The sequence below is a fragment of the Babylonia areolata genome, chromosome 12 (assembly GCF_041734735.1).
Source record: "Babylonia areolata isolate BAREFJ2019XMU chromosome 12, ASM4173473v1, whole genome shotgun sequence".
In the NCBI taxonomy this organism is placed as follows: Eukaryota; Metazoa; Mollusca; class Gastropoda; order Neogastropoda; family Buccinidae; genus Babylonia; species Babylonia areolata.
In genome coordinates, this window is record NC_134887.1 from 25221955 (window position 1) to 25234475 (window position 12521).

The window sequence follows — 12521 nt, forward strand, 5'->3', positions numbered from 1 at the left end:
CAAAGACAGTTTCAAGTTGGTGTTCCCCAAGGCAGCATTCTTTCTCCTGCTCTCTTTAGTATAACAAAATCAATAACACAGTAGAATCTATCCACCGCAGACCTTAGTCATTACTGTTTGTGGATATTGTCTATACAGCAGGGAAAATGTTTGCCAGTGTACAGCACCAGCTATAGTTACATGCAGTTCAGACCCAGCAGTGGGTTCGGGAGAACAGTTTTACATCTTCCACCATTAAAAACCCAATGTGTCCATTTTCATAACTTCAGAGACATTACCAGCCGCCGTGGCGAAGTGGTTAGCGTTGCAGACTGACAGCTGGGAGGATGCGGGTTCGAATCCCAGCGGAGGTGGGTTTTTCGGCCTGTGGCCGGCTCCTACCCAGAGTTGAGTGTGCTGTGGGCTTAAATGGAAGATTTTAAAGAAGGTACTTTGGTGAACCAGCCAAGACTGTTAAAATAACCAAACCTACAAGACCAATGAACAGACTAGAGTTCTTGTAGCTTCAGTGGAAAGGAAATGTCAACTGGAACCGATTTCCAAGTAGGCTGCAATGTAGATATTAGATGCATGCTGCTTGAAGGAAAGAACAGACTGTGGACTGAAGAAGAAAAGGCAATATGTCAGTGTCAGTGCAGATAAATCCAGGACAAGAAGGGTTATTCTGAAATTTAGAGGGAGCAAGGAGAATGATTTCTGTTTTCTCTCATTGAATTGTAGTTTGTTCAATTACATGGTTGCATACTACATTTGGCTGCTCTGTTCCGTTTTCTCTCATTGAATTGTTTGTTCAATTACATGGTTGCATACTACATTTGGCTGCTCTGTTCCGTTTTCTCTCATTGAATTGTTTGTTCAATTACATGGTTGCATACTACATTTGGCTGCTCTGTTCCGTTTTCTCTCATTGAATTGTAGTTTGTTCAATTACATGGTTGCATACTACATTTGGCTGCTCTGTTCCGTTTTCTCTCATTGAATTGTTTGTTCAATTACATGGTTGCATACTACATTTGGCTGCTCTGTTCCATTTTCTCTCATTGAATTGTAGTTTGTTCAATTACATGGTTGCATACTACATTTGGCTGCTCTGTTCCGTTTTCTCTCATTGAATTGTTTGTTCAATTACATGGTTGCATACTACATTTGGCTGCTCTGTTCCGTTTTCTCTCATTGAATTGTTTGTTCAATTACATGGTTGCATACTACATTTGGCTGCTCAGGAACGGTCCTGTATCTCATATTTAATGTGTCCTTGTTGGTCATGAATCTACTCCATGTGTGTTGAATTATGGAGTGCGACAGGATTCAGTCCTGTGTATAATACAATGTACACACAACCTCTCAGTTTTGTCATTTGTCAGTCAACTGGCTCTGAATTACTACCTCAAATTACATTTTTTTTACGAGGCAGTCCTGAATACAGTTGTTGTCAACCCTCAGTACCAGGACAAATATGAACAAAGTCCATGCAACATCCCACCCTGATGGATATGTATTCTTCTTCTGCACCTTGACAGTATATTGTTAATATCAGACCTACTGATGATTTTTCCATACTTCCAAACAAACCTCTTTAGACATTCCAAGCTCTTGTTCTGTCACAAGCCAGTGTTAGTATTGCAGGTATAAGGTCACAAGGAGGACCATCACTGTAAGAGCCCCTGCACAGCTGGCAAGTTATTTAGGTGGTGTCCAGTTATATTCTGTCCTGGTTCAACATACCTACTAAGACCCCAACTGATGATAATAAATGATGATCATGAATTTGAGCAAACATTCAAATTGGATTGGAGACCAAATTTCATTAACAGTCCAAATGAGTATGTGACACAGATGACACAAATTCACCACAGGCACAGAAGCTGAAATTCAGGTCAAGATGTAAGCACAACAATGACCAGACGCTACACTGACTGGACAGATATCACCAGGGATGACAGTGTTTGTTTTTCACTCACTCATTTTTCAGACTCAACAGAGCATGTTATTATGCTCATCACTGGAAATAGTGCAATCTAAATGACTGTGTGCAGCATACTTTGATTTCCAAGACATTTTCAGCAATGTCATTTATGAATAAGTATGATGTCATACAAGTTTAAGCTCCATTTTTAACCCTCTAGATCATTTAGACAAATGAAAATGGCTCAGGTGCTGAAAGCTGATTTACAAGGAAATTGCCAAAGGCACAGCCTGGCACACCCATATTTTGCAGTCCTAAAACTCACTTGTTCTCCTGTAAGGAAAAGCGTACAAGGCTTCCAGAGATCACTGCATATGTTGCTTTATGTTTTGGAACAGTGACATTCCTTCATCCATTTGATAAAAATTTTAAGTTTTACTAAGACTGTTTCCAATATTAAAAAAAAACAAACCCAAACAAACAAAAAACCAACAGAAGTGTTTTTAATGCCAGAAAAGCAATGTGTGTCATGAGACAAGTATCTGCAACTTAGATAACCTGCTGCTAATGAAGAATTTACGAATGGAGTGATGGTCTAGTGGTAACACATCCGCCTAGGAAGCAAGAGAATCTGAACACACTGGTTTTGATCACGGCACAGTCACCAGTATTTTCTCCCCTTCCACTAGACCTTGAGTGGTGGTCTGGGCGCTAGCCATTTGGATGAGACAATAAACCGAGATCCCATGTGCAGCATGCACTTAGTGCATGTAAAAGAACCCATGGCAACAAAAGGGTTGTCCCTAGCAAAATTCTGTAGAAAAATCCACTTCCTTAGGAAAACAAATAAAAAAAACTGTGAGCAGGAAAAAAAAAAGGGGGTGGGGGGTGGGGGTGGGCACTCTCAGTGTTGCAACACTCTCTTTCTGGGGAGAGCAGCCCGAATTTCACACAAAGAAATCTGTTGAGACAAAAAAAAAGTAATGCAATGCAATGCCTCTTGGTTGTGATTTGATAGTGACATGGCCTCAGCAGGTGTCACCCACTGGCTGGTCTGTAGCCAGTTAATAGACCCTGGAGGATTCCGCGCTTACATGACTTATAGAGGCGTGTCACATGATCTGTGCTCTCAAAGTTGACTGGCTCTCCGAAATTTCAAGCAACAAAGGCAGTCGAGAGAGGCAGAACATGCAAAACAGCAGGCTTCTTTTTTCACCTTCTGATCTATTTGTGTGTGTGTATATTAGATGGCCAGAGTTTGGTTGTAGTCATGGAGACCATCAACAGAAGAAATGGAGGACAGCACATGTTTGTTGCTTTTGTCTGTGTTGATCGCCTCTGGCAGTGCTTGAATTTCAAGTATAAGTTAGATACACATGCACATGATCCAAGATTTGTGTGTGTGTGTGTGTGTGTTTTAAAAAGTCTATGTTTATCAACTTACCTTAAAAATGAGCTCAGGAGGTTGGAAGAATTGAAGTAAAACCACAAGTCAGTTAAAGAGGTAGACTGCGACCCAGTTCTGTCCACTGCTGAACAGCTGGTCTGTGCTGTGTGCAGATTCTGCACTGCTGGCAGTGAATGGTTCACAATCAGAAATTTTTATCTCATCAGATTACATTGTTAAACACATTTATTGCTTAATACATGGGTAACAGAAATTAAAGTATCTTGTTTACACCTGGAATAAAACAAACTGAAGGCAGGTGAACTCACACAGACTCGAGTAAACAACACACTTTCTATTACAAAAATAAGTAAGTCAGAAATTAATATGTTCAGGCCATTTCTTTTATGTAAATTATCAGGTCCAATTTACCCGCTCAGTCTTCTCAAACTTGAAATACATGACTTGGCACACACAGGCATGCACACAAATTCTGTGTGAAACATATTTTGGGGGTATTCAGCTTATAGTCTGTTGTATCTAATTGTTAGGTCAGAGGTAACTGGTAGTGACTGTCACAACGAACAGAAAAAACAACAACTACTGTGTAGGGTCTTGATCCATAATCCTTCTGTAATGCAGATATTGAAAACCAAGAGAAGATCTTACATTCAGAAAAAACACAACACTGAACCTGACTGATCCATCCAAAAGCATTTCATAATCTAATCATTAATCCCTTGCCTGCCAAATATTTTAAGAATTTTATCATTCCTGGGTGCCGAAGAGAAACTCGGGGTTTCCACCTTTGTGCAAAAAATTGTTCACTACTTCCTCGAATACAGTGATATATCCTGGAAATTTTGCATGATGATTGCTCATACATTGTACTTTAAGTATGTGATAAATACATCATAAAAGCCATTGTATTACTCGTGTTATTGTTTTAAATCATAGTCAAAGAAAATGTCCATGAAATCAAGTGGTTAAATATTCTATCCTCACAATTAGTTCCAGGATTTCCAGTCAAATTTGTTTTCACTGGGTGCTGTGGCCCAGTTTTACACAGTGATGAAAGAGCAGCTGGCCCAATGGCTGTGTGATGGCACCCAGCCAACAGATACCACCCTCCCCACTGCTGCTGGCCAGCTTGACTGAACATCCCTCTCCTCACCCCGCTTCCCTTGCTAGCTACTCATGTACAGTGACAGTATTTGTACTGGCAACTGGTTCATGTTCAGTCACTTTACTCCCGGCATGCTAAAGACAACACAGAACTTACATCACTGTTACTTTAACTTGGTCTCACAAAGTGGGTTGTGACTGTTTTCATCATACCCCATATCTGTACCTAAAAACACCCTCACCACTACACAGGTTTTCTTCCCCACTGTCCATATCTTCCAGTATTTGCTGAGCCACTTTTAAGGCTGTAAACCTTTGAAAGAGGAGCCCAGACTGACCTTTGCCAGACAACATCATTTTGATCATCTGTGTCTGCAAGTGACTTTGGAATTTCCCACTGCCTATGAGTCAAAGTGCAGACCATACAAGCCCACAGGATGTAAACAATCTTCAAACATTTTTTCTGGAGGAGAAACTAAGTGGGTCATTTCCCTTTAACCATCAACCGTGAATTGCTGATGAAAATTGGACGTGAGAGTTACACCCTGTAGACATACAACAGTGCAAAAAAAGGGACTTAAGTCTCCGTCCCAAAGGCAAAGGGTTAATTAAAACACAGGACAATTTTTACAAATCAATCAAGTAAAAATTGTCATAAAATAAAAAAAGGGTGGTCACCTAACAGGCAGGTCAGTACATACCCTATATCCTACTTACTCATCCACAAACCAAGCCAGCAGGCAGTAGACACATGTGTCTGCTACTTACCCATGAAGCAATATATATCCAGTCTTAATTATCTTCTCAGAAGGTGACTACCCAACATAAATTATGTGTACAACATCCTGTTCGAGTGTAGTTACATCTCCCAATTTCCTTGCAGTCCAGGAAAATATCCATCACCAACTGACAAAAGAGAACATTTTAAAAACAGTTCAATTGTGTTCATATCACATACATTTAATTTTACTTCGAACCCCCTGATCATAAATTAAAGTGAGATACAGAGTTAACAGAAGTTATATACACATAAAAAAAATGTTCATCAGGAATTGACTCCCTCTCACTTCCTCATGCCAACATTCATGAACATGCATGCATGCACACACATACACACACAACCACAGATATGAAGTACCAACAACATATATTTTGTACAAAAGAAAACCCTGATATGTGCAGTGCAATCAGCACATATTATACTGCACGAATGGTTGCAATGTTATATACCACTGTCACATGGAACCACCAAACTTCAAATTCCAAACTCTGCACACACTACACCCACATCTGCATCCATATACAACCCACATTTTCTCTATACAAATGAAATTAAAAAACATGTCAACTGGAACACCAGAAGATCAGAACTCTTGACAAATAGTGTAGTATTTTTACCATGATGTAACATCACATGGGTGAGTTCAGATCAACTGTCTGTTGGGACAATGAAGGCAAGCAGTCACCAAGGCGAAGGAATCCAATTCAACAAACAGGTACATCATTCAGTAACAGCAGCTGCTGAATCCTTTTTCCAATACCTCATACTTGATCATGATGACCATGTCACATCGGTGACATTCCCCACCTATACTGCAGCCTGTTACCTCAGCACAACATGAAGACACCCAGACCTACAATGCTGCTGCAAACCTGACTTCCTTGTAACACGGCCAGTGGAAACACTGAGTGTGTCATTTCAACACCATACACTGACACAACATGAACGGGTTGTCAGACAGCAATCACACAGACTGCACTCACTGAGGTAAAGTTAGTTGACGGATGGTTTGTCAGCACTGAACAACTCAATGAAGGTTGTAAACTGGCATGTTTAGTCTGCAAACCAGGTTTCTCTGGCTAAAGTTTACCTGTGGATTAACGACTGACGTCTACTTGAAGCATGCCCCAAACTGGTCTTGTATGTCAAGTGACAGTGGTTTGGAAACTGACGTATGGATCACATAATTATGAGCTGGATAGTCTACTAAAAATAATTTGTAACTAATGGATGTTTTAAGCATGGAAGGGATGAGCACACTGACAACCCAACCAAAAATATCTCAAAAGCAAAGTGATGTCTGCCTGAACTGTGGAAGAATTTTGTGATAGCAACAACAAAAAGGTAGATGTAGAATGTAAACACACACAAGCGTTCTCTGCAGAACTGACTGATCTAGTCAAACAAATGATCTTAACAGGAAAAACAGATCAGTGTCTTCATTAAATGCAGAAGCTGTGACCATGCAACACATGACAAGCTGGCCAAATGTTTTTTATTCAAGATCTGTCTGGCTTATTTACTCTTGTCTGATGTAGTTCTCTGCAGCAATGCCATAAAAAAACCCGGCGAGTGTCACAGTGCAGTGCAAAGGTCAGGCAGCTGATGACATCACCAATCCTCCCCAGCTGTGAGCTGTCAGGGGTGCTCACACAAACTCATGTAAACGTCAGGCCTGACTGAAGTCAGTTTCTGACCAGGTGCTCTCCATGTCACTGCCATCAAAGTCCGGCTGCACAGACACACACATACTGCATGTAAACAATGGCTCTATCCTCATCTCATCACCAACTTATTTCACAAATGAAGTGTGAATGTGAGTGTCCAAATTCTGCAGAGACAGTTTTCTACATGCTAAAAACACTGCCAACAAAAATGATCAAGTAAGCATGGAGACTACACTTTCACAATGTTTCAGACCTACAACATTAAAACTTCAAACCATACCTCCAACAATAAATAGTCTGTTTGACTGGACCCCCCCGGCCCCCCCAAAAAGGATGAAAACTGGTCTTTCATTTTTGTAATTATAGATGAATCATACTTAAAAGGGTGAGGGTGGAAATGCACACATATATGCAGAAACACACATGGACACTCAAATGAAAAGATGTTAAAGAAAGATACACATGGACACACATACAAACGCTGTCACAGGTACAAACAGGAATGCATACACAAAGACACACCTCATTATCACTGGCAGCCATGTCCTCCACCTCCACATCATACCCTCCTTCAATGCCCATCTCATTGTGTTTCTCCACTCGCTCCATCCCCTCACGAGCACGCACACTGGATGGGTCCAGGCTGAAAGCAACATTCATCACAGTTCATGCCATTCCATGCACCTTCCAGTCTGACCGGAAAAGGTTTACAGTGCTAACCAATGGGACTGTAAAGTTATGACAATTGAAAATAATACATTTTAATGTCCACAAACAATCCTGATGAATGAGATGTCCAAACAATCATCACAGAGAATGTTAAATGCAAACTGTACATGACTAAAGGTTGTGCCATTTACAATCACTGAAACAAACCAAAGCTTCCTATTTACAGTCATTTTTGTTCTTCTTGAAATACAAATTACCGTTTCAGCTGCTGTTAGATATTTGCAAGCCATATGAACTGAAACTGGTTTCAGCAGAAAAAATATTAACATAAAAAATAAAGATCCTCTCAAACAAATAGCTGCAAACTCTGCAGGTGTGTGTATGTTTGTGCATGCATTGCATGCATGTACATAAACGCATGCATGCATGTGTCTGTGGTAATCATAATATGGTTGTTGTGACTACTAATCAGACATACTCATCACTGAAACCAGATACTATCTCAGTGTGTGGTTCTTAGATTTCACCAGATACTCTCTCAGTCTGTGGTTCTTAGATCTCTTTTTTCCTCCTCTGTTAGAGACCCTGAGGTGAGTTGACTGAAAACGTCAACAGGGAACAGCATATCAATAATATTACTGATACTGCTCAATATTGATACTGCTGTGCTTACTGTCACCTTTTCTCTTTTGACAAAACATAAACCCCTGTCTTTCCTATCTGTTCTTTTGGATTTGGACTTCTGTAATTCCCTGATCTCAAACTGTCCTGCCTTTTGAAAACACTTCAAACACTCCAATATTTTGCTGCCCATCTCATTTTCTAAAGAAGAAAAACTGTCCATGTGCAGCCACTCCTTGCTTTCAACATGCCATCATTTCTCAGTTGATTCAAGACGATACCTTATAAAAATTTTAAACAAATTTTAAAATAAAAAAAGATTTTAAAAAAGGTCACAACTCCTTTTATTTTTCAGTTCCCTCAGTTTGGATTTATCTTCCTGATGATTTCGGTAAAATCCCCATCTATCAAAACATCCATGAAAACTTGTATATTTCATAAGTATTACCATTAGTTCTTCCAGATTCTCTTTACTATTTCAACCCAAAGTCTCATGCAGACAGTGTGTGAGCAAAAGAGTGTGAGATGTGTGACACAGGTATATTGCACACTTGAGAGATGTGTGACACAGGTATATTGCACACTTGAGAGATGCGTGGCACAGGTATATTGCACACTTGAGAGCTGTGTGATACAGGTATATTGCACACTTGAGAGATGTGTGATACAGGTATATTGCACACTTGAGAGCTGTGTGATACAGGTATATTGCACACTTGAGAGATGTGTGACACAGGTATATTGCACACTTGAGAGCTGTGTGATACAGGTATATTGCACACTTGAGAGATGTGTGACACAGGTATATTGCACACTTGAGAGATGTGTGACACAGGTATATTGCACACTTGAGAGATGTGTGACACAGGTATATTGCACACTTGAGAGATGTGTGATACAGGTATATTGCACACTTGAGAGCTGTGTGATACATGTATATTGCACACTTGAGAGATGTGTGACACAGGTATATTGCACACTTGAGAGATGTGTGACACAGGTATATTGCACACTTGAGAGCTGTGCGATACAGGTATATTGCACACTTGAGAGCTGTGCGATACAGGTATATTGCACACTTGAGAGCTGTGTGATACAGGTATATTACACACTTGAGAGCTGTGTGATACAGGTATATTGCACACTTGAGAGCTGTGTGATACAGGTATATTACACACTTCAGTACACATATATTACACACTTGAGAGATGTGATATACAGATATATTACACATTTGAGGGCTGTATGATACACGTATATTACACACTTGACAGCTGTACGATACACATATATTACACACTTGAGAGCTGTACACACTTGAGAGCTGTACAATACACGTATATTACACACTTGACAGCTGTACGATACACATATATTACACACTCGAGAGCTGTATGATACAGGTATATTACACACTTGAGAGCTGTACGATACACATATATTACACACTTGAGAGCTGTATGATACAGGTATATTACACACTTGAGAGCTGTACGATACACATATATTACACACTTGAAAGCTGTATGACAAAGGTATATTACACACTTGAGAGCTGTACGATACACATATATTACATGCTTGAAAGCTGTGTGATACAGGTATATTACACACTTAAGAGCTATAAGATACAAGTACATTGCACACTTGAGACCTGTACAATACACATATATTACACTTGAGACCTGTACAATACACATATATTACACACTTGAGACCTGTACGATACACATATATTACACACTTGAGAGCTGTGTGATAGTGATCAAGAGCATCCTGGAACTGACTGATGTGGAACAGACAGTCCCCCAGTTTTTCATGAAGTCGGGCATCATTCTGGGTCTGGAGGGCTTGTCGTAAACTGAAAACACATAAACTTCACTGTCATCTGGAATCACTTCACACGTCAACATGAAAAAGAAACAAACATCCCGACAGACACAGGAGGAACATTCCTTTGGTAATCACATTCTGCTTACAGCTCTGCCAAGAGAGCTCCAGAATCTGTTCACAATGTCCCAGTTCTGAAAACTGTTCTCATTCCTTAACTTTATAACAACGTACCAGGCACAAATGCTTGGAACTACAAAATGCATGGTAAACTTGGCATGCAGATCTGCGTGACTGCATCACTTGCCATTTCAACATGTTTCACATCTGTGTGCCAAGTTTTGACTTGAAACAAAAACTACCCAGCAATGGTCCAAGGCAAAAACTCATATATATAATTCTACTCAGCAATCATCCATCTATCTTTAGAGCTACTCCCTTTGATCTAAACTGGTTTAATATCTGGCAGAATCCACAAACGTTGAAACAACGCACTTGATGCTGGTCATTTTACTGCAAAGGTGGTGTCAAAGCAAATGAGATTGGTGGTCATGTCACTTGAAGAAGTGCTTCAAGAAGTTGTTCAGTGGCTATGATTTCAAGTGAAGCAATTCAGAAAATAAAGATGACTACAGAGAAAATGAAGACAATTCACTTGAAGACTTATTCGTTACTAATGAAAGTGAAAATACTGAAGAAGGTGACAATACGGACAGGACTTGTGTTGAATTCTCTGTTGGAAGTGACAGTGTGTGCTTCTCATCTCCTTTTGTTTTGTGCTGGTATGTGAAGATGAATTTCATATCAGTGTTCAAGATTAACTCTTTGAATGTTTGAAGTAGGTGAAAGATTTGATCATTACATTATTTTCTGATGTTTGGACACACAAAAATTACTAATGATACTTACAATGCTAATAATAAAGCCAATGATGCTAATGATAATAACAGCAATAATAATAATAATTAATAATGTTAGAGTATGACAGAAAGCCATGTGTACTTCAAGTGACAGCAGCCATACTCAAGCAAATTATTATGAACTTCTATCTTCAGGCAAATGCTTCGATATCCTGAAAGTATATGTGTGCATGATATGACATTTTACTTTAAACATGATGCTATTTAATAGCCCATTTTTATGATAATGTCTATGTTTAATTATACTGTGATATTTCATGCCTTCAACTGTGATTATTACATGTGTATGGCTGTGATTATTGTATGTGTGGTTTACTCTAAGTTAACAATTCATTATTTTGAATGTCTACTTTGATTGTAGCAAATTAGACTACACTGTTACTCAAATGCAAGACAAAATAGATATGTTTTGAGTTGGGACTTGAAAGAGTCCACAGAAGGGCCTTTCACAGGTCAGCAGGCAGTGAGTTCCAGACAGCTGGGGCTGAGAAACTAAATGATCGGTGACTGAAGGTTTTCAGATCAGTGCTCAGCACCCAAAGTAACCTTTCAGCTGAAGATTGAAGTGACCTGGAAGACTGATAAGTTATTAATGACAAAGAGAAAAACTGCAGGGATGTGCCTTAAAAAGAGCGGTAAGCGAACGTGGCAATTCTGAACTAGATGCCGAATTTAACTGGAAGCCAGTGCAGCTCTTCGAGCAAAGGTGTCGCATGCTCATGCTTTGATTTCCATGTTACAAGTTTAGCTGTACTATTCTGAACTTTCTGCAAACGACTGATCTGATCAGCTGGAAGACCTACCAGTACAGAATTGAATTAGTCCAGATGCGAGGCAACAGTGGAGGAGACAAGTCAGTCTTTGAAAGATACGAATGAATGCTGGCAATTTTCTGAATTTCAAGAAAAGCTGCATGGCAGATGGAGCTAATACGTTGCTGCATGGACAATATTTGGTCTACATGTACACTGAGGTACGTAGAATAGAATAGAATACAATAGAATAGAATATGTCTTTATTACCAAGTGTACCGGGGTCACAAGGAATATTGGGGGGGACAGTACATAACAAGGTACGAACATAAATCGAAAATCAAACACAAACACAGATACAGTAGAAATTAGTATACATGCAAGTGCATATCAAAATAAAAACTTGTGCAAACTCACACATGCACACACTGCACACACACACACACACATGCACGCCTGCACACACTCTCTCTCTCTCACACACACACACACGTTTTAACAGAAGCCGCATATTACATGTGGATGGGGCTGATGACTAGATCTTCAAGTAGATGGTTCTTGATAGCACAATTCTATTAATTATACTGAATTTGTTTGAGAGACAGGACACTGACTGCTTTGGGGAAAAAAGCTATTGGCGAAGCGATTAGTTCTCGTCCTTATACTTCTGTCCCGTCAACCAGAAGGGAACATCTCGAAAATCCCAAAAACTGGATGTGATTCGTCCTGGCTGATTGATTTTGCTTTTTTGAGTAGCTGCTTATAATATGTCTTCTAGAGAAAGTAGATCAGCCCCGGTAATCTTGGTGGCAGTTTTTACGATTCTGTTAAGGGCTGCAACTTCTGCCTTGGAAATGTTTCCG

General features: G+C 39.7%; 1 protein-coding gene across 4 annotated transcripts in view; it reads right to left on the reverse strand.

Annotated features, from left to right (window-relative positions):
• Positions 1 to 3675: 3675 nt before the first annotated feature.
• LOC143288472 (anaphase-promoting complex subunit 7-like) overlaps positions 3676 to 12521 on the reverse strand; it is a 74079-nt gene continuing 65233 nt past the window's right edge. For all 4 annotated transcript variants that reach the window (XM_076596998.1, XM_076596997.1, XM_076596996.1 and 1 more), the window contains 3 exons: positions 9901 to 10017; positions 7389 to 7509; positions 3676 to 6931 (listed from right to left, as the gene is read on the reverse strand). In XM_076596998.1, the coding sequence (XP_076453113.1) occupies positions 6869 to 6931; positions 7389 to 7509; positions 9901 to 10017 (301 nt within the window). In that variant the 3' untranslated portion in view covers positions 3676 to 6868. The remainder of the gene's footprint in view (positions 6932 to 7388; positions 7510 to 9900; positions 10018 to 12521) is intronic.